At 42.8% G+C, this 26,533-nt stretch overlaps 5 protein-coding genes across 5 annotated transcripts; 2 read left to right on the top strand and 3 right to left on the bottom strand.

Moving 5' to 3' along the window:
• Positions 1 to 20: 20 nt before the first annotated feature.
• Positions 21 to 2,530, bottom strand: LOC104420613 (protein LYK2). Its single transcript, XM_039301578.1, is given in 2 exon segments — positions 21 to 2,055; positions 2,058 to 2,530. Coding segments are annotated over 2 exon segments (2,043 nt in total). The 5' UTR covers positions 2,251 to 2,530; the 3' UTR covers positions 21 to 205.
• A 2,332-nt stretch (positions 2,531 to 4,862) lies between these two features.
• On the bottom strand, positions 4,863 to 9,125 carry LOC104419149 (ribulose-phosphate 3-epimerase, cytoplasmic isoform). The gene is made up of 8 exons (XM_010030709.3): positions 8,838 to 9,125; positions 7,449 to 7,453; positions 6,421 to 6,483; positions 6,200 to 6,306; positions 6,012 to 6,109; positions 5,735 to 5,827; positions 5,530 to 5,571; positions 4,863 to 5,209 (listed from the first exon to the last, which is right to left on the bottom strand). Exons 1-8 carry the CDS (start codon positions 8,952 to 8,954, stop codon positions 5,054 to 5,056), a joined length of 681 nt encoding a protein of 226 aa, XP_010029011.1. The 5' UTR covers positions 8,955 to 9,125; the 3' UTR covers positions 4,863 to 5,053.
• A 5,719-nt stretch (positions 9,126 to 14,844) lies between these two features.
• On the top strand, positions 14,845 to 18,312 carry LOC104419148 (uncharacterized protein At3g27210). The gene is made up of 3 exons (XM_010030707.3): positions 14,845 to 15,145; positions 16,798 to 16,878; positions 17,600 to 18,312. Exons 1-3 carry the CDS (start codon positions 14,977 to 14,979, stop codon positions 18,073 to 18,075), a joined length of 726 nt encoding a protein of 241 aa, XP_010029009.2. The 5' UTR covers positions 14,845 to 14,976; the 3' UTR covers positions 18,076 to 18,312.
• Positions 18,313 to 18,907: 595 nt separating this feature from the next.
• On the top strand, positions 18,908 to 20,519 carry LOC104419147 (mavicyanin). The gene is made up of 2 exons (XM_010030706.3): positions 18,908 to 19,245; positions 19,923 to 20,519. The coding sequence occupies exons 1-2, from the start codon at positions 19,062 to 19,064 to the stop codon at positions 20,264 to 20,266; spliced, it is 528 nt and encodes a 175-aa protein (XP_010029008.2). The 5' UTR covers positions 18,908 to 19,061; the 3' UTR covers positions 20,267 to 20,519.
• A 366-nt stretch (positions 20,520 to 20,885) lies between these two features.
• On the bottom strand, positions 20,886 to 24,999 carry LOC104419146 (chloride channel protein CLC-b). The gene is made up of 6 exons (XM_010030705.3): positions 24,532 to 24,999; positions 24,227 to 24,427; positions 23,930 to 24,107; positions 22,934 to 23,466; positions 21,509 to 22,658; positions 20,886 to 21,280 (listed from the first exon to the last, which is right to left on the bottom strand). The coding sequence occupies exons 1-6, from the start codon at positions 24,726 to 24,728 to the stop codon at positions 21,173 to 21,175; spliced, it is 2,367 nt and encodes a 788-aa protein (XP_010029007.2). The 5' UTR covers positions 24,729 to 24,999; the 3' UTR covers positions 20,886 to 21,172.
• Positions 25,000 to 26,533: the final 1,534 nt, after the last annotated feature.

Below are 26,533 nucleotides of genomic sequence, written 5' to 3'. Positions count from 1 at the left end.
AATCACCTCAATGTTAGTTCTGACTTAAAGACACTTTTATTGATGCATGAAAAAGGAGGGATACAGAGTGTGGGCATGCTTCTAATTTGAATTTAGGTTCGACAGCGAATGTACATGACAAGAACTAGGACATTGGCCAGAAAATAAACTTGTAATGACCTGATCATAACTCAAAACCGAAACGTTTCAGTTTCCAAACAGTTATTTACGGCGGGTTGGTAGCAGCAGCCTGCACCAGAGGCTTACAGGAGCTCTCATTCACCACGCTCTGTTCTCCCGGCAGTTCTTCCACTAACCTCAGCAGCCTCTCAACAATTTCTCCGGCACTTGGCCGTGTAGATGGATCTTCCTCCGTGCAGGCTCTCGCAAGATTGGCCAACGTGACTGCTCCGTCGAATGAGTAATCTTCTCCCAGAGCGTCATCCATCCATTCCCTGAGCTCATCCGCATTGTCTGATCGGAGAATCGACCGAATTTGGTCCGACAGCCAAACTGCTTCCTCTCCCTCGTTCTCAGACCTGGTCATCGGCATTTTACCACATAGTGCCTCCAACAAGACAACGCCGTATGCAAAAATGTCGAGGCCAGGTGATATGGTGCCTTGACTTATGTATTCAGGTGCTAAATATGCCTTGCTCCAAGAGTCTGGCTCGTCGGCTGGTGCATTTCCACTGCCATCCTGGATACAGCAAGCCATGCCGAAATTCCCGATCTTCGCGGTGAATTCTTCGTCCAAGAAGATGTTCCGGCTCTTCACGTTCGTATGCACATAGCTCGGGTTCATTATGTGGTGCATGTACTGCAAGGCCATCGCCACATCAAGGCAAATCCTCAGCCTTTGGCTCCATGTCAAGAAGCAATAGCACGAAGCTATGAACTGGCTCTTGATCGCCAAGCCTCCATGAAGCCAGTCTTTCAACGATCCATTCTTCGCGTACTCGAAGACAAGATAAGAATCTGGGCCTTCGGTCGGACACGTCCCCAGAAGTCTGATTATGTTGGGGTGCTTGTGGGTGGCGTCATGGAATAGCCCGAACTCGATCTTTGCGAAAGTTTCCGTCTTTACCATCTTCACTGCCAAGTTCTTCCCACCGAGCCGGCCGTGGTAGACGGACCCCTCGATCTGGTTACTCACATTGAAGTCCTCGGTGGCCCTCTTAAGTTCTTCGATCGTGTACATCTCAACCTGCATCTTGCGCGGTGTGGCGTCGATAACTTGACCGTCCAGGGGACCCTGCGAACCGTCGAAGGAAACTTTCTTGTCGCTCGTGGTTCGGACGCTCAAGCTGAGTTGCTGCAGCTCCACATCATCCGCTAGACTCCCTGGCTTGCATAAATTCCGGTTCCTCCTCTTGTGATGCATTACCATTATGACCGCCACAATCACCCCGCTAATCCCAACCGCCACACTACTTGCAGTAACGTAAATCCAAGGCTCCCACATTCTTGATTTCTTCTTGTGTCGATGGACTATCGGCTTGCTAGCGTCCTCAAAATCCAAGATTGGCTCGTGGGGTCTAGCGGCAGAACCGAGCATAGGCCGACCATGAATGGGAATTAAAATGGATGTCGATGGAATCAGCCTTCGGGGATCGAACTTTCCTAGCGATTTATTATTGACAGATATGATAGCTTGAGGAGTGGTATTGAACTTCGAGGCCAAGCCTGATAAAGTGTCTCCTTTGCTTACAGGATAAGTGAGCAAGACACCAGGACTAGTTTCAGAAGAAGGGCAAGCACATTTCAGTGGCACATGTAACTGGACATTTCCATTAAGGTTGAATTGAGGAATACCCGGGTTCGCCTCTTGGATAGCTCGGCAGGTTGTTAAGCCTTCGAGAGATTCAGCAATGCCCCGAAAGCTCTCTCCGCGTATCGTATTCTTTATCAGCTCTGCCCGGAACGACCTGCCGCTGCATTTGCATTCCACTGGGATTGCTAAAGGCTGATCCAGGGGAAGGAACTCTGTGTCTGCAGAAAAGCCATTAGCCTCTGCAACTATGGATTTGCCGATACCCAAGTATAAGCTCAGATTGGAGAGGGAGGAGTAGTAGGATTCGCGCGAAGTACGGCGAACGTATGACACCGTTTCGGAGACTCATTTTCGATGCAGAGGGACCAAGAGGCCTCTGGAAGTGAAGTTTCGCAGCTAAGCAAGTCCTCCCCAAGAAGAAAGGAGGGCAGAAAGCAGATAGACAAGACCAGAAGTCTCAACTGGTGTTCAGTGATCAGCAGAGCTTCCTTGTCCATGACCAAAGTACTTATAATTAGGAAACGAGATGGCACCGAATTAAATAAAGAGCTTGCTCAGTTACAGAGGTTGAATATTTTTGGATCTCTACACAAAGTGGTGTTGAAGAAAAGTTGTTTTTTAGGGGGCTGACAAGATTCTTGGGGATGATAAAGAAAGTGGAAAATTCCACCTTGCTGTGACCCAGCTCCTTGTTAAGATAAAATTCTTACCCTGGGGCATAATTTCCAGTGGCAGAGGCAAGATCCATCTATCCCAAGATTCAAAGTGTGAGTATAACTATGCCCTTGTCTCTTTTGCTTCTTCTCAAGACATTGGTATATGGTGCGGACCAGGGAGTACGAATTTTGCTATATCAATTCACACACTAAAGAGATTTTGTTAGTGCCATCTCCATTTTGCAATTCGATCCGATCCATTAATTTGTAGAGCTATTTACTCGATCACAAACATTTCTAGAACACTTCTGGACAAATAGTTAATTTTTAAAGAACTTATTGTCAAGAGTGCAAGTATAGCATCATTGCCATAGTGCTTTTTTTATTGTGGTAAGGAGGGAAAAGAGACAAAATCAAAACTCATTTTTCTTGAAAAATGGAAGGAAAAAAAGATCATTTTATTAAGAAATTCAAAAATTAGACTAGAAAAGGGTATGCTGTGAGAAAAAATGCGGCTCTCATGGCCTGGTTTTGGGTCCGTAATATTTTACATTTGTAGGTCGCGAAACCGAACGATTTACACAAGAGAGGGACGTGGTCATTTTCTCTGATTATCGCAAATTCCACGGACTAGAACACCTTTTTACCAAGGCCATGCACGCAAGAATTAGAAGGGACGGACAGACAGAGACAGAACTCGAAAAAGCATACGGAGATAGATGGAAGAGACGCCATGCGGGGCAAAGCAGGAGCAAAGACCGAAAGGACGGAAGGAATCGAGATTGATGGGTCAATTTGGCCATGAGATTTCCCACATCGACAGGGGACATATATTCCATGTAAGGAAGCACTTCATCGTCTTACACTCTAATGGTCCTCAGCGGTGCGCGCTGGCTACACGTGTCGTCGCCATCATGGAGCAGGACGGGGGGGCCGGTGGACATATGTTTTTTCAATCTTCGGAGCGACTCGAAGCCAGTCCCACTGAAAAAGATAATGATAATGATGATGACAAGTTCAAAGAATGAAGGATAGGGGGAGAGTCGTCCTAGATTCGATGGAAGAATTCCGCTGTTCCGCCGTGGATGGACAGTGCCCCATGGACGGTGGATTTTAGTAATGCTTTTGTTATCTTGAGAATTACTATGGGACAGCCACAGCGCGCGCGCCGCGACGAGGCGCCGGCATGTTCGGAAGCGTCGTCCCCTGCGGACCACGACGCCATGTCCGACTCACATCTTTTTTCGTTGCCAGCGAAGTACGATTTCTCCTCCTTTTCATGGGAGTTGAAAGCGTTCCCAGATGGGAGATTCATGCTCTCTTGCTCGCGAAGCATTCTCCTAGGAGCTTGGAATGCGTGGGATATGTTTGCCTTCTCTTAGAATAAGGTTAGAAATACAGAGGACAAATGAGATCACGACAATCATTATGTGCTCTAGCTCCCTAAGATTCTTGGGCTACTGGAAATCTTCTCAGCCTCCATTGACTCGTGGCCAAAGCATAGCCGGGTTCGACATTTGACGAGCCCAACTCGTGTTCGATTGAAGATCGCGACGGGTCGAGTATGAGCAAGAGGAGTGGAGCTAGATCGAGCTCACCTAGAAAGTATATAGGACAATCGAAAGTAACTCGATACGATCAACTTTCGCCGTCGTCTGGACTTAACTCGAACTCTTAACGCTGGAACGATGCAGAAGGGACTGCCAAGGGCTTTTCTCCTTCACAATTTTCCAAAAATATGCGAGTAACAAAACGGAAAAATTGCGAGTCCCAAGGGGGGGAAACATAAAGGAGGGGTCACATGCACGTGACAACACATGCTGGGCACTCATGCATCCCTGCCCTAAAAGAAGAGCAAGCAGCAGTACAGAAAGAAAACACTAAAAAATTGCTTCACGCAAAGTTCAGATCGAACGCCATCAGCAACGCCCACGTGACCTTGGACGATGTTTTAGGTGGTCAAAGCAGAGGGCTGATCTCCTGCATCGTTTTCGACCCAAGCTTAGGACCAGCATAAAATGCTAAAAACTCGCTCTTGCGATGATTGATTAGTCCCATGAAGTTAGCGTGTTTAGAACAATGTATTCTATATTTCTTCTGACGCTAATTAGGGCAAAAATATCGCGCTCATGGGGTGCAGGACAGCCGCACCTATAAGCTCAAGTTTGCTCATGCATTCGGCTTCGGCCAAATTTCACTCGAAGCAACTGAATTGCATAATTGACAGAATCTCATGAGAGCAATGTGCATCCTTGCAACTAAGATTGGAGCAAGTCACCTCAAATCTTTCATCACCATACTTAGTGTGACGCTAACAGATACTCTTGCTTGACGTTCATTGCTTAGGTACATGTATAGACAGTACCCAGCTTAAAAACATTCAAGCCGACATGAACCAAAATGCAATAAAAACATCAGACCAAATGATGGTTCAGCATTGCAATCCAGAAATGTGTATACATAATCTCAAATAGCTCTCATGTTTTGTCATAAAAATATCATCTTTAGGCTTTATTTATTATGTCATTACAGAGATGGCAAGTGCACAACTGTTACACTTAAATTGAACCATATTATTAGTGGTACATGTTACATCTAGAAATTAAAAAAAAAAAAAAAGTGATTTATCTTGCCTGACCCAGTATCAATTGCTATTCTGCACATCCTCGACACTCTTCCTCATATGAAGTATAACCTGTGCTGGCTCTGGTGATCCAAACACCGAACTTCCAGCAACAATGCAGTTTGCCCCCGCAGAAGCTGCCATATCAATGGTAGAAGGTCCCAAACCGCCATCAACCTGATAGATCCGAAATCAAATGGAGAAGATCAGGTGTTATGAACAAGTACTTTCAGAAGCCCACTAAGATGCATCAATGAAGTTCCCTTTCCAATTCTTCAGCAACATTTCCCGCCAAGGGCATGATACCGATGTCTTTAAAATCAAAGTAAGAAATGTAAGGTTGAAATGATTTGTAAATGGAGTCATTTTCTTTAGAGAGAGCATGCGTACCGTCAATCAAACTAAACGTCACCTGAACAGAATTATTTCCAAAAAAACTGACTAGTTCATCAGTAGTTGTCAGAGGGATTGATCAACCTACTAGGATGAACACATACCTCTATGTCAAGTGATGGGTATTTAGCTCTCAGCACGCGAACCTGAAAATAAAAAAAAGATGGGTACAAGGCCACTTAGCCAGGTTCAAGTTTTAAAAAAAAGCGCTCAGCAGAAAATTGAACAAATAATATGCCAACATTTGCGACTTTAGAACAATTACTCAAAATAGTTTAAAGATAGCAGAGGACTGGGTCACTGGGGTACCTTTTCCATCATTTCTGGCATGAACTTTTGCCCACCAAACCCAGGTTCTACAGTCATGACAAGGACCATCTCCACAGGATTTTCACCTTCGACCTATGAAGACAAAATAAATAAATAATAATAATATTAATAATAACGGACGCTGTTACTACTCTTCAGAATATGTGACAACATGACAAAACGATTTTAAAAGGATTTCATCGAAGTCCACTAATCAACCAAAATCCTTAAAAGAATGAAAGTTCACAAAGGAAGTCTGAATATTGAGAATACACACCAGGGGGTAAACCTCTTCGATAGGGGTGCCAGGTCTTAAAGACACACCAGGCCTCATGCCTTTTGACTTGATTTTCTTCACAAGTTCTGGCCAGTTTTCTGCAACCAGCAGATATTATCAAACAAAAAAGGGACATTTAAAAGAAAAGGTCCAGGCGGTCAGCATGAAAAACAGCATGAGGGCCCCACCTCTTGACACCTCAACATGAAATGTAAAGCCTGAAGCACCGGCGTCCCCCAAAGGTTCAACATAATCAAGAGGATTGGTGACCATAAGATGGCAATCCAAATAAGCACTATAAAACACAAAATAATCCACTTTACCCACGCAAATTGCTAATAGTGCCAAAAAAGAAAAGAAGAAGAAAAAGGCACACTAGATGTAGTAAAAGATTATGATAGAACATTACTTGGTGTGCTTTCTCAAACTCTTGATGACTGGAGCTCCCATAGTTAGATTAGGGACAAAATGCCTGTAATCAAAAGTATTTAACTGAGATGTCATTCAAACATATTTTTTCTGAGAAGTAGAATGGCAGTGCAGTACACCAGTGCCTACAAGAAGAGCCTGTCTGTCATGCACATCAACATACAACCAGTCAAGCTATCAGACTCTCGGTAAGGGCAAGTTGACTAAACAGCACCACAGTACAGAAATTTCCAAATTTTTATGCTTAGGGCACAAACCTCTTAAGTGCACGCTCTCATACTTTAAACATTACGCAGCACTTCACTTATCAAAAGCGCAGGTGTAATCTTTCCAACCTCACATCTTCATGTTCTCAAGAGAACAAGCTAATTTGTTGCTCTTGTCAACTCCTCAAAAGAGGTTCAATCTAAAACCAGCAAAGCACAGCCACGCAAAATCTTTCTTCTCCAGTCCTTTCAGTTGAGGATTTTTAGCGAATGCTACTGGTTATTCCAGATTTCATCATATTACTTCAGATTTGTATAACTGTCCTTTTCCCTTTTCATGGTTACTCCAATTAGATACCATATTCACGCAAGTCACCGTTTGCATGCCTTCTGCTAATAGATGCACGAGTATGATGTATACCAAACTTCCGAATCTAAACACACTGAGAGCAGCCTGAGCTCATTCAACCACTTTCAGAATGGTTTGAGATTGTTAGACATATAAAAGTGCAAATGATCTGGTCAATCCTGCAATCAACAAACTTTGGCTAAATGATGCTAGTACACATGAGAATAAACGCATATCCAAGCATAAGTGCCACAGTAAGTAAAACTAATCCTTGAAATTGACTATGTGCATATATTGACCTAAAATTCATCAAAGTAGAAATGGAAAAGAAGAGGAAGAAGAAGAAGAAGAAGAAAGATAATGATGATGATGATGGAAGCACATCGCCAGACATGAAATCTCTTCATAAGGCTATTAAACAGCAAGGAGATTGAACTGACTGTGGAAACCTACCCATCCTGCAAATAATTAGAGAACTATGTCACTTGGTTACAAACGGAGTAAAAACTTCAAACAAAAATGGCTATGATGAGTAACAGGTATAGAGCATAGGATATAATGCTAATGCATTCATATGCCAAAATAAGGATAGACAAAATAGTCCTCAACCAGTGACCGTAAGACACAGTTAATACCAAACAAAGTCATCAACTTTAAAATTCGAAAAAAGGAAGACTTTGGGGACATTTTAAGTTCGCTGTTTGCATCAAAAACAAGGGAAGGCTGCAATCTTCTCGTGCATCAGCTCGATCTTTTAGGTTCATGTATAAGAAATTGATCTTTGATGGCATCAAAGAGAACATTCCTACAAAAAGGAAACTGATGTGGGGAATTCCCTAACGAGGAGCACTCATACCAATTCGACGTAGTTGGAAAAGTACATGATAGCAAAAAAAAGGAAAAGAAAAGAGGGGGGGGCTGGGGGCTGGGAGTCAAGTTGAATTGAAGCTGGATCAGAAGAAAAGACATTCTAATACTAGAGTTATACATGAAAGACGATCTCAACCACTGAAGCTCATTCAAAGCTACACTGCTAGCATATGACTGTTTATTAACCTGATAACTTCATAACAAGTAAAGACTTTAAATTACTGAAAATTGAATTGTGCTTCTGCATCCAAAACAAACATGCGGCACGCTCGAATCAAGAAGAGTTGGAGAAGAATGAGTCAGCATTCAAGAGTACGACTTCACAGCGAGGTACTTATGGCTAGAGTTCTAGGCCATTCTCTTGATAGGTTTCTCTTTAGACTGCGATTTACTTACTTTTTTTTTTTTTTTATCACTCTAAATTCCCGCTTGCGTTTTATCTTTTCTGCTTTCTCGTTGTCGTACATTCTTATGTTATACTCTCACGTACTCATTGCGCTGCAACATCGTTCCATTCCAATGAAGTGCTTATTCATCAAAATAAAACGACCAATGTACAATATCAGATCCTCCCTTTCACCGCGAAGAAACCGGCCATTAGAGTTAGATTTGGATGCTATCAAGACATGGTAAGCCCTTGTATCGCACGTCGTGCTAAAAAGCTAATCAAACGACCTAATTTTGCTCACATCTCCTCCGTTCATTTCCAATTTCGCTCACTCGTTCGTGACAACCGCAGAGCACAAACCGATCGCACCTCAGCTAACCAGCATTCGCAACGGCAAAGCAGCTAAAGTACAAATATCCGAAACCTAAAAGCTCCTTTAGGTAGGCATCGGTGCCGGATACAAAGCTCGAGCAAAAAGCCGGTCACATCGGATGATGCAGAGAGATCGAACAGCGCACAAGATCCGACACGATCTCCGTAAACGAAACTCAAATTCGAAATCGCGAACCGCGTTCCGAGCGTACCATGATGTCCATGTGAAGCCAATCGGCGCCGCAATCGAGCATGCGCCGGGCTTCCGAGGCCAGATTGGCGAAGTCCGAGGACAGCATCGACGGCGCTATCTTCGCAGACACCCCCATCCTCTCTCTCTCTCTCTCTCGATGATGATGATGATGATGATGATGATGATTGGGAGAGGAAGGTCGCTGAAAAGCTTTGCGCGAAACAGGGCGGACGTTGAAAAGGAGACGCGGACAGCGAGACGAGACCCGAGTTTGGTGGACGGACGGTCGGACGGCGATGCAGAGAGGACTCGGCAGCTTGTTTTTGACTCCATGCAGAGAGGAGAGAAAGGGAGGGGAGGCGCAATGGGCTGGGCCGTACTGGGCCTAGCCCAAAATGAGGCCCATTGGACTTGACGGGCCTGTGGCGTTTTATTCCGGAGATGCACAACGTAATCGAGATTGCTCGACCAGGAAGCACAAAATTGATCAGGCTACCATTGGGCCTTATCTCTCGATAGAAAAAATAAAAGCACACCTAAACTCTCGTCTATATAGGATAAAGATATGCGGACTTTCCAAATGAGCTGAGAAAACCCAGAGACCATATCTAAAGACAAAAACACCCACAGTAGAAAGTTTTTAGTGAAGCAATATGACGTGGCACATGATACGGCTAAGGGGATGTTTTGGAAAAACAGATTGATAGAGTATGTAATCGTTGTGAACTCTTAAAAGTCGATGAATCATGTATGTAGTCCTAATTAAAATAAATCAGAAATGACGATGGATTATAGAACTAGTATAGTTGACTTTTGTTAACTCGTCTATGGCATCTCTTGGCTCGGGACAAATCGGCTCGCTAGTCATGTCATGAAACGTGACAGAAACACATCGAGTGAGAGTTTACAAATTCATCATTTCATTTGAAAATTCAGGGTAATCTTATCATCATTTCTAGAGTGTTCATCGACAATTATAGCTGCAGAAGAAGTAATGATGGAGAAAGAAATAGGAAATGCGTCAGAAGGAGCATGTACACGGCCAAAGACGTGAGAATAGACTACTTTGGCTAACGTGGACGGGGAGATTCAATGGACAGATCCCGCGACGGTCATTGGTTTACTTCATGCCTTCCATCGCAAAAAAAATAAATAAATAAATAAAATGGCATTGTATTTCCACACATGGGCTCGGCAATCTTCTGGTGGGGTGGGGGGCCCCACAGTCTAGGGAAGATACCAGCGCTGGCGACAAGCAACCACGTGGCCGGCGGGCCCCATCGAACGTGGTCGGCGGGCCTCGTCGGACTCCCTCTCTCTAAATTATCGTGGCTCGATTGGTTGACGATAAACATAGAACAGCAACGAAGGTTGAAACCCCCGATGGAGACAAACTCGCGATCTGGCCGTTATGCCACGTGGCCGGCCCAACTAGATCCAATTAATGGAGTTTCCCTAAAAGAGAAAATAAGAGAAAAAGGCCCATTTCTCTCGACAGCGATTGCATCATCACGCGATAATTCCACGTCCTCCCCTCGATTCGTCTGGATATTTCACTGGCACCGGGCCCACGTCCCCCCACCCGAATCGAAATCGAATTTGGCACGCCCACCGCCCGCACACAACTTTTTCCAACGGGGGCACCCACCACGTGGACCGTGGTATTTTCTGGGTAGTGCCACGAGATTTTTTCCATTCATGTTCCGTCCCAACTGATTTCTCTTTCTCTTTATTATTCTTGACAGAATATAAGGTCGGGTATTTCCTAGACCAGATTATATTCCCACGTTCTTGCAATAGCCATTGTCATGTTTATGTTCAAGTTCCTTCCGCTCATTAGTTATTCCAAATTTATCTGTCGACATCCTGTTCTGGCCCAACTAATGATGGACATGATAATTTTTTGTTCCGCCGCATATTGTCTACAAGTGCATCTTAAACAGTAATCTACTACAAATGCAGATGATGCGTCACTGTATTGTAATGCTCAAAAGATCTAAGTCCCAAATTGATATTATAGAAGTAATGATCAATAGTCCCCAAATTTTGATCCAATATACAATATGATTCTTAAACGTAGTACATGTTCAATTTAGCCATTAAACAATACAAAAATGTTTAATACTATTCTCTTGTTAATTTAAATTTGATGATAATATTGAACATTTTTGTATAGTTGATAAACTAGATATCAAAAGTCATTGATTATATTGAACAATTTAAAATTTTATGAACCACATTACAAATTGGGTTAAAGTTTAAAAATCATATTGAATAAATTAAAAAGTTAAAAATCTCATTACATATTAAACTAAAGTTTAAAGATCATTTGTCTCGTTTTTTTAATATTATTATGTGAAATCTATTCAATCTCTCCATCTATACAGAACCATTTCCTCCGAATGAATACATATTTTTTAATTTCACTTCCATTGTGACTTTTCACTTCGGGGGGCGTCGAATTTGTGGTACCACTCAGGAGTTAGATGAGTCACGAGATTTCCTATCTATCCCCCGGGAAATTAGATGGGATTACGGCGTCTGATCGACGCTGTTAAATGCCGTGGTGGTCGGCCTGATCGCGAACGTCCTAAAACGCTATTTCTCCACGAGTGTTGATGAAATGAATATAGACGAGTGGACAGAAAAGCAACCATTTTCTCCGATGAGGAGGTAAATGGAACTGTCAGTACTGCTCAAATTAGACAATGCGTGTTTTGTCTCCATCTGAGGTCGCTTTGGTCCCCATTGCCTTCCTTAATCCAACGCTAATCCAAACCGATTATCAAATCATTTTTTTAAGATTAGTCCTAAAAAGACCAACCCAAAACTGACCATCAGAATGGCCCACCCCCCGGGGGCACACTAAATTATCTTAGAAAGAAGTGCATGTCAGATCGCTTGGATATGTTGCGTTAAATTCGAGAGAACGCGGCATGTGGGGGAGTCCTACTATAAATAGCCATAGTTACAATTACACATTTGACGTGTATTCATTAGAACATGGCAACAATTATCCTAATTTATAGACACATGCAGTTATTGAGTGAATAGCTATTCATATAATAATAATACTTTATTTATTTACTGAACTATTTACCGCAAGAAATTGCCACCTTCTCGAGAAGCATAAATTAATTCTACTAATAAAAAATTGAATTCTAAAACATATGAAGAGATATGCATGATTTTGAACATCAATATTTAGATAATTAGATAATGCCAAAATGTTGAAGCCACATAATACACAAAAAAAGAAAAGATTAAAAAAGTAAAAAATACAAATAAAATTTGCTCTAAACAATGTTTAATTGATCGAAAGTGGTTGGTTTGTAATGCCTCACGCAAAACATATTTTTTTTAATTAATTTTTTAAGTTTTGCCTAGTTTTTTTTTCTGTAATTTATGAATTTTTTTTTTTTAACCTGTGAATTTTGACCCTCGTGTTTCTCGAGTCACGGGCGCATATTTCCACCAACTAATCAAGATTTGATGTCTTGGGTGATCTTATCTCGTTGTCATTTTCAGCTTTTTTTTTTTTTTTTTGCTAAAGCGTTTTTTTTTTCTTTTTTGGGGTGATTTTGTCTTTCCCAATAAAGAATTTGAGGTCTAAATTGAAGGGCCGACTTCATTTTTTTTTTTTGCCCCGACTGCATGCGCAACGACCCCACTTTCTTTGTCTTGACTCCTCCAAATTGCTCCATCCTATTGTAGAAATTCTCCTTTTAAAGCATTCTTATCGGTGTAATGATGCCGACTTAGATTCTTGAAATTAGGTAATAGGCCCACGCGCGATGCGTATATTCCAGATAGTGAGGTTTAAAAGATTTTACAATATCAATTTATTATTATACGTTTGAATTATCGATGAAAATAGATTAGTTATGCGTATCGATAAATGTACACATGTGAAGATAAAAACCTTTCAAAATTTATAACTTTTCTCCATTGTTTGTAAGATAATTTAGATATATAATGTAATGACATCAAAAAATATGCTTGAGTATACCTGACATTATTGTGCTCTTGTTTACAAGATTGACATTTCTTTTTCCAAATATGTCCCTACAATTTTTCTCACGTCCACCCACCTTCAAACCTATAGCCAAGAAAGCACAAAATCTACAATCTAGCTTAGCCGCCATAGCCCACCACCATCAAGGCAGCCGATCACTCGCCTAGCCTCCTCCTACGGTGACTCCGCCCGATCCAAAAATCGTAGCGGAGCTTCATCCTCTGCGATCCTCTCTCTCGCTAAAATCGTGCCGCCACACCTCGAGGCCTCGACCCAAGGTCGAGACGGCAAATGGCGACATTGATTCGAGGTTGCAACCCTTGGGAGAGAGAGAGAGAGAGAGAGAGAGAGAGAGAGAGAGAGGCGTTGCATATAAAGGGAGAGAGATCGGAACAAAATTTGACCTAAGTCATGGGAAGAGAGAGTAATGGAGTTGCAATGCTAATGGATGGGGACGGCGGAGAGCTCCGAAGGGGAAAAGGAGGTGGCCAGTTTCCGGGAAAGGTAGCGGCAAACTTGGTTGAGAGCCTGGGTGTAAGGCTAAGGATATTTGAGATTTCTTAGACGACATAGGTATTTAGGTCATTCTAATTGGGCCGAGGTAGCAAACTCTGTAATTTAAAAAAAAGAGGTATGTTTTTGGTATCTAGATGAAAATTCAGTTATATTTCCGATACCTTCCTAACTAATTTCAAGATTAAAATACGTGAAAAATATAATAGAATTGTAAATTCAAACATTCATCAATAGATAGAGATTATCTATAAGATAATTAAGCAAGGATATTCTAGATAGAAAAAACGTCGTCATAATCACAACCTCTTAATAGTAGGAGGCCCCTCTCTCTCCCTCCCTCCCTCCCTCCTATACGCGCATGCGCGCGCGTGACGAGAGCAAATTGATTCATAACGCGTGTGCTAACAAGTGGCACTAATTTCTTTTAACTCCATCATCACTTATGTCATTAGAAGAAACTCAAATCGTGGGGATGAACCTCCTCAATTAGAGCCACCTTTTGAGACCCCCATTTTCATTGAAATTCATAGAAAATGTTTGAAAGTCTAGGCGTGATTGGGTAGGTAGACAACCAAGGTCCGTGTCATTTGCGCGGAGGCGTTATCGAATGCCTAGGAACATCTAACAAGGCCACCAAGAAGGACTCAGGGTCACATTCTTGAGCACATTCTATAGGACCAAACGGACAAATGAAGAGTCGCATTGGAAAAAACAAAAGGGAGGAGATTCAATTGAAAACTAATTCCAAGGCCTTGAGTTGTAGGTACCCATAAAGATATTTGTATTCTTTGACGAGTCAAAGCTGTTAAAATTATTAGATTTGGAACCGTGCTCGATCAAGAGCAAGGACAAACGTGGCGATGAAAAGAACACAAGATAAAAAAAAAAAAAAAGTATAAAACAAACGAATGTGGACGTGCCTTTATTTCTCTGTACCATCTCAGGAGACTAATATCTTTTCCCTTTCTCTAGTGAAGGAAAGTCGTTTCTTTCACACGGAGAAGTTGATGGAAACAAAACCCAGCTTGAATATTTCGGTGAATTTATCAAATTCAACACTTAATATAAGCTCGAACGATGAAGGTTGATGTGAATTCACTGAGCGCTCGGAGAGTTCTTTCTTGAATTGACTTGACAAAGCAATGCGGTTTTCCAAAAAAAATAATTGTATCTAATTTTTGAACCACTAAAAAAAGATTTTCATGAATTAATATTTCGAATTAATGTGACTTGGCCACTTTCCTTATATCCCATCTTTTCCGTATTTCACGCTACACAATGGATTTTCTATTATTATTCTTTTGGGTCAGAACACTTCGCATGAGATTAATTGGTTGATTTGATATTGAATTGCACCTAAGATTGACTTACCATATACAAACCATAATCACCAATCTCTCAAAATCTCTGATTTTTCAGATGTTTTTTCACCTAACTTATCTTTAGCACACCACGAATAACGCACCCAAAAAAAAGAAAAAAGAAAGGAGCCACGTCATTGGCTCTCTCTTTCTCTCTCTCTCTCTCTCAGCGCGTGGAAAGTTCTCTCTTTTTTTGTTTGGGTACGCTGCAAACGCTGCAAGCCTGCAATGGTTTCTGTGCTGTCAGTTTAGGAAGTGGAGAGGGAATGGGTTCGTGCGTTTCAGCTCACCGGAGCACCAGCTCCGCCGCGGCGATTCCGCCTTCGCCCATCAAGGCAAAGGCCGTCGGCGGCGGCGACGTTCCGATCGGCGGCGGCTTCCTCAAGTCTCAGTGGTCGCCGGGTCCTCGGTCAACGTCGAGTTTCAGAGACTACGGTGCGATCTCGACGTCCGTCTTTTTTTCCTTTCGATATGCCTTTTGGGGGAGGAGTTGGGTCGATGGGATCAATGGAAACAGGCAAAGATGAAGTGGGGCTCTCGCTTCCGACTTTTCCTTTCGCTGTGTAAAGAAAGGCCCCTTTTTTTCTTGCCTTTTTTAATCGTTTTTTCGTATGATCTTCCGGTGTGTGCGTTTGAAGTAACGGTGTTTTCGCCCCTTTATGGCTTGATTATGAAATGATTGCTTGCTGCTGAAGCACGAATAAGGACGACCCATGAACTCCGCTTTTCGTATGGTCACGACGGAATGGTTCTTTTGGGCTTTATTTTATTTTGGAGTTCAGTTTCTTAAGCAATCTTCTCTGTGAAGCTTTTAGTTCGTTGATGCGTTGGCTTTTTACCCTCTTTTTAATGGGAATGTTTTGAGTCCTTATTCCGCAAGCTTCCCCGCGTCGAGGAGTTTTTCCGGCGCTTTGATGATTTTTTTCTTTATTTATTCTCGTCCATGATGATCTAGACTAGTTAATTTTCGTGATGATTGGAGTATTTTCTGCTGAATCTGCAAAATTTGTTGCTGGCTGAGGCTTTAATGATTTGGCATCATACCCACCAATCTTGTTTGAAGGAATAGTCACCCGGCAGAGAGGACCTCTGTTACATCTTTTGGCTGCGTGGTTCGTCTCTATCTTAAGGAAGCTTAACTGTAAACGATGTGTATATTTAAGCCGTATAAGTGGCAAGTGATGATGGGAGTTCCCATGTGGAGCAATAATCTTATATGATACTGAACTCAGGGGCAAGTTTGCAGATTGAAGAGTTATTCTGTTGCTCCCGGCGAAGATTAGTTGTGGTGGAGGGACGTTTAGAGGGGGTGTTTTGATCAGGGCTTCACTCAAATCTGCTCTTTGTCCTGTGAGACTAAGAGACAAAGTAGAATGTAGTTATACTATTAAATAGGAAAGTTGGGTAATTAACTTGATAAAGACAATCAATATTTTACTATGTATCCAGTGAAAGTTTTTCTTTTCTCGGTTGAAATCTAGTGGAAGTTTAGCGGGTAAATTTTGCTAATATTTTGGGTTGCAATTGTTCTTCACTTTGTTTCATGTTGCCTTCAGCTTCATCAGATGAGAGGTCAATGATGGACCTTAAATTGGATTGAAGTAGCATGTTGATTGTTGAAAGATCATTTGGACTTGGGCAGAATATGCTGAACCTAGCCCTTTCCTACTAAGCACATATTTTCAACATCAACTTATCTTCTTTAATTGTCATAACTGTTCGAAGTTTTTTCCATATCAAGGAGACTATTTTCTTTAATTGTTATATTTTAACCCTCACTTCTGTTCAGCAAGTAGCATTTCTGGTGCCCAGGCCAGGTGGCACTCAACCATCCTCTCTTCTGTTAGAGAGCAGTGATGATGTTTGCATCACTAGTTTTTCTGCTTTATTGTCTGTATAATTAGTTGACTAAGGGAATAAACTATGATGTAATTACTGGATTTGATCTTTGAACTGAGCGACTCAATGTGCTTTACTTCTCTTGATGCTTAAATCTGAATGCGTCGTTTGTGTTTTTCCTAAGTGTGGTTTAATTTTCTTATGTCGTCAATGCTTGAACTTGAACTACATATCTTTGTCAAATGCAGGCAGTAAAGAGGATGTGTTCTTTGATTCGAAGCCCTGGTTAGAGTCTGACTGTGAAGATGATTTTTTCAGTGTCAATGGTGGTAAGAGACATGTGGGTGCTTTGTGGTCCGTGTAATGTTTTGCTAGTTGCCTCCTTCCTTTATCAATTTAAGTTGGTCTTGGTTAAGGGGGATGCTTATAAGCTACCACCACTCCTTGATTTCCCCTGTTAAAAACGGCAGGTTTTAGACAACTACCTTAGCACTCTCACCTATTTAGTATGCACCACTCACAAAATCCTCTCTATTCCTCTATGGGTAGGGGGTGATGAATTGGGCATTCGGTCTTCTATTGAGTGAGGAGATGGAAATCAATTGAAGTCGATTCAAACATGTACCTGACACCATCTTGACACCGAGAGCAGGGGCTGCAACTTGCTCTGATTTTTTAATCGATTGATAATTCTTCAGCCAAAGTGCAGTTGTCCAACTCCATGCGTGATTTAGCATCATGAATCATGAGCTTACCCGAAATCTCTCATCATCTTTAAGAGTTTGCTTTTAATCATCATAATTCATAGGCCTTAAAGTTAACAACTGCATGACAAATTTTGTCATTGAGGTCGTGGCACTTCTTTTAGCCATGCAGATTTTCCTGACTATTATATTTGTTTAATCCTAAGGAAGAAAAATAACAAGAGAAGGAGTAAGAATTTGCTTTACTCACGAGATATGCTGTTTATTGCATCATCATACTCTTTTCAGGCTCATATCATTCCACAATACTTCTTTTTGTTATTTGTCATTCTTGTTTCTGCTGCAGATTTCACTCCTTCTCGTGGGAGTACTCCTTCCCATGGAAACACTCCTATCCACCCATCCTTATTCAAGGGATCACAATTGGTTAAGAATGCCCCTCAGGACAAAGCACCCGTCCCTGTTCCTGAGCATTCCCCAACAAGTAAGAAAAAGAAACTTGCGGACCTTTTCCGAGATAGCCTCGGGGGGCAAGAAGATGTTGCCAATTACGATGCTTTGGCTGACAAAGCTACGGAAGAAGCAAAGGCTGAAGCCAAGCCAACAATACTCGATGTTCTTCCGAGCTCTGATCAAGGAACGCCTTACATCTCTAAGACCACTTCCTTGTATAGTGGTGAAAGGACTCCTAACGGAGACTATGTGATGGAGAAGCAGAAACCAGTGAGAACCACGACTTGTTGCCTCCCTAGATTGTCTTCACGTGGCGGTTTTAGTGAGAGGAGTAAGAAGATGAGCTCTGCAATAGCTGTGCATGATTAGAAAAATTTATCAGCTTGAGCTTTTTACATGGAGGAAGTCGGGATCTCTCGTGCTGAGAGAGCAATTTTGACTTCACATCCGTGAGACTGTATAGTCAATAGAGGTCTTGAATCTTGTATACATGCTGTTATCTTATGCGAAAGCATGTATATTGCGAACTGGGGCAACTGACTCGAGTATTTTACTACTGCACTAAGGTGAAGTAGCATCCTATAGCAAATTTTCTTTTCGCTTATTCATGTCCACCTCGATTCGCTTAAATGCTTGTTTGGTAATCATCAGGAACAGAGAAAATTGAATCATGAAGTAACTTGTCTCTGCCCTTGATGAAGACCAAAACCTCCTTGGAAGTAAGATTCGCTCGGATGGTTGCGGAAAGCCGTACTCCTACTTATAGATTGCGGAATCTTCTTCATGAGTTGCCTGAAAAATGGAAAAAGAAAAAGATGGAAATAGAAAAGGCAAGCTTGCACGTCATGCAGAAGTGTAGGAGTGAGAATTACAGATGGATGAATCCCGGTTGATAGCTTTGTTTCAAAGACACGCTTTAGACCTTTTAAGCCAACAAATCCTTTGCTTTGCGGGAAATGCAAACACCGAACAGCCTTAAGTGCCACCAGAGTAAATTAAACATGCCTTAATACGTCATAATTAGTGACAGAACCCTTCTTTTCTTTTCAGTGATTGCCATGTACGGATGTGGTTAAAGTTTTTTAACATCAATTTCTTCACCTAACATCGAGTGACAAGAGGCTATCCTAGATAGTGAAGTATTCTTGGAAGGCATACCATGCCTAGTGTCATGATCCATCCCTGTCAGAAATCGAATTCCAACTCTGCTTCCAAGAAAAGTCATAGCAGATACAATGATGACGAGCCAGAGGGGAAGCTTGCGAATGAAAAAGCTGTGCAAGATGAACATATAAAAGCAGACAGAGATTCCCAGGGAGTAGGAAGAAAGAAGAGAGTATAACATTAGGCGGCGAATGAAAATGGTTGGTGTTCAGAGAGCTGTGCTGGTACTGCTTGTGGCTTGTTGTGTATTATTGGCGATCACACAACAAGCTTCGGCTGCAAAACATGCGGTTGGAGGAAGCCAAGGCTGGGATGAATCCACCAACTTCGATTCCTGGACGTCTGCTCAGACATTCAAAGTCGGTGATCAACTCGGTAATATCCCCATTTTCCTCTTCTTTTAGGCATGACCTGTTTGTCGTAAAAGCATCAACCTGTTTCAACGGATCACGAGATGACGCAAAATTGTGTTAGGCGAGGCTGGCTTACGCTATATTCTTCGCTGAATAGGGCATGGCTAACCATACATGGCCAAGGAATTGGCATTGTCAAGTTGCCATGGCCTGGAAGCATTCAAATTTTATCTGAACAATGGTTCTTCTCGTTGCCTGTAAAGCCCGATGTTTTTTCTTTTTATGGTGGCAATGCAATTGGATGATGGCAGAGATGCCGTCTCATTGCGAGATGGTGGCAATGAATCGGTCCGTCCAACCGGATACGACATGAGATTGACATAATTTGGCATGCATATAGGTTTTCGTAGATTGCTATATTTTATATAGAAATTATGTGAAAATGTATGCCATCAACGACGTAATACCATCGAGCGATTGACTTCTTGAGCGATCATGAAGCTCTCTCTGAATCCCTCCCAATGGAGGGAGAGAGCTTGGTTGCTTTTATCTGGGACGTTCCGTTCAGAAGTTTCTTCCCGTTTTGAAAAATTACAGAGTCCATGCATATGATTTTAGGTGTCTAGGTTCGATTTGTAAGAACAACCCATTTGCCAAAAATGGAAATTTCACCCAAGTACTGAGTCCATCATTGAACAGTGTTCAAGTACTCGCAAGGCCTGCACAGCGTAGTCGAGCTCAGCAGTGAAGCCGCCTACAAGAGCTGCGACATTGGCAAGAGCGTCAACTCCCTCAGCACCGGCAATGATGTCGTCAAGCTCGACAAGCCTGGCACCCGCTACTTTGCCTGCGGGACCACCGGCCACTGTGGCCAGGGCATGAAGCTAAAGGTCACCACAGTCGCCGGCAATGCCCCATCCACTCCGGCATCATCTTCATCCACTCCAGCTTCGACGTCTGCTGCCAGTCCCCATTTTCCAGGCCCAGCATCTTTCGTGCCCCTGATGATCCTGGTGATCCTCTGTGCGTTCTCAGTCTTCTGAGTGCGTTCTTTGGCGATGATAGTGGTGATGATACAGAGTATACTGGGAGAGGAACAGTTTGGTAGATGGGGTAAATTGTTTTGATTGGATACGTTGTTTTAAAATTTGGGAGCGAGAGTTGCTTGTAATAGTGAAGAAAATTCAATTTGTCATTCATTGATACTTGATAGGCAACTTACATTGTATGACGTTGTGGGCCTTTTCTGTACATGTTTCTGGAGAGAAATCATGATTTGCTGTTTGTTTTAACTAAGCTTTATATTCAAATCCCGCATTAGGCAGTTCAATTCTCGATTATCGCATCAATGGTGTCGAGTCGATAACTGAAGAAGGTTGAGAAGGTGGAAATACCCTTCATAAGCACACGGAAAAGCATATGCTTCTACTGATAAGTCTTAACCAGTGTCTGATTTTGGAGTTGGCATGTTGGGTTCTGCAACTTTTTGGTGCTTTCTCCTTCGCTCGTGTCTTTGAAAATTAAGCATCGAAAAGGAAGACAATACGACTTCAGCGCTTGCAGCCTGGGAAACATGCGCGAACAAGTAACTAGGGAAGAAGGACCGGTTGCAGGGTCTTGTATAAACTCTGACGGCCATGAGGTATTTTGAGGTCTCCTTTCTACTTGCAATCGGAAAGTAAGACACTTTATTCGAGATTCATGAAGCAGAATCGGAGGATAGAGCAATCAGGAGAATGATATCGGGGGAAAAAGAGTGGTGGAAGAATAAATATACATCGATCGAAAATTCGCATCGTGACCCTGTCTCTCTCCATCTTCTATAAAGCCTGACAAAAGAATACAAAATCGAAAAAATGGGTATTATGAAAACTGTTGCTCGGAGAATATTGATCCCGTAATCTCTTTCTAATGGGAATTGAATGCAGCTTGTTGAGCTAGATACGGACTCAATGCCCGCCTTCCATGCCCTTGGATTTCGCCAGGTGAGGGAAGGCCGCGAGAATGTTGTAGGCCCTCAAATCCTGCCTTGTCAAGATGCCGACCACCGGAGACACCTGCAAATCGTGCGCATGGTTTCAGGTCAGCTTTGCTTGGTGAAACTATACCAACTTTAGCATCTCATTTTTCGCAACTGATATGGAGACTTCGTCATAATTATGCCTAATGCGTTGAGAGAAAACAGCAGAAGGCAGGGGAAAGAAGCCTGTCTTGGCTGGCTTCTAATTTTAATTAAAATTATCAGCACATGGAAAGAATGGGATTGATAAGCATGGATGACTCACCCCAGCTGCTTGATACTTGGGTAGGATCAACATGTGTCGCAGCCCGACTTGTCTGAAGAGCACCATGGCTTTCGCGACCGACATGCTCTCCACCACCGTGTAAGGAGTCGTGTTCGTGAAGGGATGCAAATCTACGTACATCTCCATCTCGTCCCTCGTCACAGCTACCTCTTCGATCTTCCCTTCCCTCTCTGCCAAATCGATCCAGGAAAATCTCTCCCTCACTTCCCAATCCTCGGTTCTCCTCCTCTCTTGCAGGAACCACTTCTTCTTGATCACTTGGACCAAATGTGCTCTAAGGATTAATCCATGAAGTTCTGTCGTGCTGGTGATGAGTCCTGCTGGAGGCACCACTCCCTCGACGACAGGAAAGCCATTGTGCGTCGTGTTTTTCAGAACTTCCACTACGCGTGACACCTTCTCTACCCCACAGAGGGTGACTACTGGCGGCTTCACATCAGCAAGCTCACCAACAGTGAGATCCCTCATCCACGGCTCAGGATTGGCGTCCAGAAAAGGTAAGCCTTTTAATTCTAGGATGATCTCGTAGATGCTCGGGTTGAAACTGTCTCCAACTGTTTTGGATATGAGAAGGACGATCATAGTTAGTGGTAATAAGACAAGATTGTTGGTCAGCTCGAGGAATATCACGCAAAGCGAGACGGTCATCCTCATTGAGCCAGACATGAGAGAGGCTGCGCCAAGGACAGCATAAAGACCCTCATCGATGTTTGTATAGGAGCCCATGGCCATGCCAAGCAAACGGCCGTAGGCAGAGCCCATAAGAATGATGGGGAGGAAGAGACCTGATGGGACGGCAATTCCAAAGGTAAAGAGGCCTAAAATGCAATAAAGCGCAAAGAAGATGAGGAGAGAGGTAGTTTGGTATTCGCCTGGCGTATTTGTGGAAAAGATGTTCCGAACGGCATCATCATTGGTTGTGAGGAGCAGAGTGGCTAGGTCATTGTAGTACCCATTGGGGCAGTTGAATTGCTTGAAGTTGCCCGACCGTCCCGTGTTGGGACAGACGGAATCTGTGAGGGCAGGGTTGCACTTTGTGCATTTGGCTAGGAAGGGCAGCCCATACAGACAGCTCGAGGTGAACAAAGAGACAGTCAGGCTCAGCAGAAGTTTGTGTATTTTGCCCTTCCTGCAAGAAAGAAAGCCTCAGTTACCCCCATGACTCACAGACGACTATGTTCAGGATGCAATACTCAGCACATCAAATGGTTATTGCTTGATGCCTTTTCAGGTTCAATAAATCTGGAAAGACAAACGTTTGCAAGTATGTTCATAACCCAATATCACTTTTAAACTCTTCCATTCATAAAATTGTGTAATACCACTGGAGTCTTAGAATCTATTTTTGGTCCTTATCTAGTTATTCTTTTCGACTCAATGTGGAATAGGTTAAGAGGTTCTCACTGATTGATCATACTGTAGAGCCTGAGAACTTTGTGGAGGACATAGTTGTAGAGGCTTCCTAGAACTCCCCCGATGATGCCGATCAATGTCACGGGGATGATGTCCATCGCATGGTATCTCACCGTAACATTGCTCACGTCAAACATGATGAGTCCTCCCTGTCCGAACAGACCACAATTACCGGAGCTGCAGTACTCAATGAAAGCCCTAAGAACCACCGCCGTCGTGGCGGTGCTGAAGAATGTCCTCCACAGAAGGGCACTCCTCCACCACGTGGCCACCTCTTCAAGAGAGAAGAGCACCCCGCCCACTGGAGCCCTGAACGCTGCACAAACACCTGAGGACGCACCGCAGGTGATAAGATCCCTCCTGTCCCGGTCGTTGTTGAAGTAGCGAAGCCAGCGCCACCTCAGACGATAATTATCAGGGCCTCCTTGTCCGAGCAAGGATGCGATGCAGCAACCGGTGTGCACCAGAGGTCCTTCTTTGCCGAGATCAAGGCCTGCAGATACTGCTCCGATGCTTCCAACAATCTAAGACAGCGGCATTATTTTTCGTTAATTCTCATGACAAATGCTTCAAGCTTGTATAGATTAGAATATTCATAGTCTATCATGACGCAGTCCTGCTTCTTTTTTGGAAAGATTTTAATCTAAGATCACTGCAACTTGCAAGTCTCATCTTAGTTGACGTCATAAATGAAAGAGGATCAGTTCAGCAGTTAGTGTACCCTGAATTTCGTGAGTAGAAGTGAATTTCCGTGACCAGATACTTTCGCCCTTAAAAGCTGCTTACGTTTTGACGCTACCTTTCAACTGACCTGCAAGTAACTAGACCCCTCCTCGAGTCTCTGAATATACTATCGAGCTAGGACCTCTACTGTATCCCCTAAAGCTGAGAAAATTCCTTTTCGATACTTAGAATTTAAATTGCCTGCAAGTTACAACATAGATGCCATTTTCCATTGACGACGGAAATCTGTGAAGTGTGACCCACCTTGACAATGAGTGTCGAGGCACCAAACATGTTGGGAGTGTCGACGCCATTGAGATAAGCTTTAATTTCAGGTATACCTGGCCCTGCTGCGGTCGGTGCAAAACACACGCACAGAACAGCAGCGAACAGAGTCAATACGAAATTGCTCCCGGTGAACAGAAGGAACCCGGTAAAGTATCTGCATCAAAACCATTCCCGAAAAGTACGAAAATTTCCATGAGTCTTCTTGCTAAAGCAAGCAAATTACTCTCATGAAGGACGATATTACAAAGTGGAGGTTGTCATCACTGATCAAACCTTTCCTCATCTATGAAATGAACCACCGCGAGAAGTTTGTATCCGGCAATGTTCTCCACAGCAAGATTGATGAGCGTAGCAATGATTCCCGTGAGGAGTCCAACTAGAAAAGCAAGTGTCCACTTCAAGAAGACGTACTGCAACACTTGCACTTTGGATCTGCTTCTCCAATCATGCTTGAACAGATCATTCTCATTGATCCTGCAAAACAGAACCGACAAAGCACCAATACGCAGATGAAAATCTATCTTGCAAGAAAAGATAGAGTCATCAACAAAACGGAAGGATCTATTTTAAAAAATTACTCATAGTCCAAGCTCTCTATATGTGCAACTTTAGCTCCAACCATGGCCAGAGGATTTGAAGAGAGCGTCCTGTGTCTCCTGAGCAGTGGCTGGTTCAGTGAATTGCTTTCAGGGTCTCTCTCTTCTTCATCTTCTTCTCCGGCCATGCCGTTCGGTGATGATTCTTCTGCCACTCGATTTGGGTCTTCCTCCATCATGAAGAACGAAATAATGAAAACTCTGGACTGAAGAAAAATGCTCTTCAGCTGTCGTTACAATGCGCTCCGTCCGTGCTCATTTTGTCTCCCCCAAGTATATATACCGTCTGCTTCGCTGGGTTTCAACGCATGGTAACAATCGTTTCATGCGAATGCACCGGAAAAAAAGTTTCATGCGGGCAGGTAAAGAGTAGAAACAAGATTGCATCCACATGAAGTTTTTGGGTCTTTGGTTTTTCTAAGTAATCTGATAAAAATAGCTTCTTCCTTACATTACTTGCAAGTCTGGCAATAAATATCACGCCTTGTTTGCTAGCCATTAAATTTCATCATCACATTTTCTCTAATCATACTCGCGAATTATTAGAGGGTCCAGTAACTAGTGATCTAGCCAGTGATATGCAGCTTTCTCCTTTTTCTTTTTACTTTTATCTTACCCTGTGTGGGTCAAGGGAAAGCTTTCTCATTCAAATGAGGACTTTCGCATCATCTACAGAACTTCACATGACATGTTTAAGGGCTGATGCTTTTCACTAAGAACTCGTTTAAAAGAAGTAATTTGACTTGACATGAATAAAGAAATAACTACGACCAATGACCAAGTGCAAATGCTGGCACTTGGAGATAGATATGCAATCCACGTGATTTTTGCCAGGGACATGAAAGAAATATGCTGGGGTCTCAAGTTTGAGCCTTCCCTATTTTCTGGTCATGAAAGACAGCACACGCAAAGAAACTTTCTAATCACGAATCATTAACATGATAATTAATATCATAACTAGCGTTTAGAGTCATGATCAGAATAGCAAGTTGATCATTCACTGTACATAACTTTCCGAAAATGGATTTTCGTGGTGGACACTCTCATGCGTAAATTTCAGCTCCAAGAGAAATATTGAGTCCATAACGTTTGTTTTCCACGACATCTTAATCGCGATCGCCTTGCTTCTGCCAAAGATACACATTCATTGGTGGGAATTTTCTTCTCATTTTCTTATATCAACCAACGTGATTTTAAGATCTTCTCTGTTCTCAGTTAATATTATTCATTTTCTGTCGCTCTTGGGCCACTGCTGGTGCCTACCCAGAGGACAAGTGGAGACCACTCCAAGACTAGATGAACGGCTCGCACTAAAACGACCCTTCATGCCATCGAAACGCCACCTTATCTGCACGTCTTCGCATAAAATAAACATACCGGCAACGATTTCCTTTTTTAAGGAATTATTCCCGATTCAGAGGCATCAACATGGGGGTCGGACCCCCACAAGGTCTCGCGTTCCATCAAACCAGGTGGCACAGCTCAAGACAAGACGGGACAATAACCCTAAAAAAAAACGTTGGCAATGGTAATAAACAGAAGCTGGCGAAATCCGGGTGCATGTGACTCCACAGATGAACTGCGGTGATTGCTCTGGTCTGCTCTGCACTCAAAAGAAGATTCGACGCCCGGACAAGAAGTACACGGTTTGCTGCAGAACTTGATGCGGGCACTTAGCTTTTTCGACCTTGAAACACAAAAATCCATCGATTTGAAAATGTGTGTAGCAAATACTTGAATTGGGTTTCATTGAATTGGGAGCGCCGATCACTGCGGACTAATTTATTACAAGTTCGGGCAGCACGAGAGTCGGAAGGACCACGGTCCCACATGATCCCAAAAACAAGGGAAAGTTTTCAGATCCGTAATCTCTCGTGAGCGAATCGAAATGACAGGTGTACTTAGAAAGAAAAGGCAAAATATCAATATTCTAGGGTTTTGTTACATAATAAACCTGCTATATGCGAGGAATAATGAAATACAA

Source organism: Eucalyptus grandis, chromosome 9 (assembly GCF_016545825.1).
Source record: "Eucalyptus grandis isolate ANBG69807.140 chromosome 9, ASM1654582v1, whole genome shotgun sequence".
Taxonomy (NCBI): domain Eukaryota; kingdom Viridiplantae; phylum Streptophyta; class Magnoliopsida; order Myrtales; family Myrtaceae; genus Eucalyptus; species Eucalyptus grandis.
The sequence above is the reverse complement of the archived record's forward strand: the minus strand, read 5'-3'. Positions and strand labels throughout refer to the sequence as shown.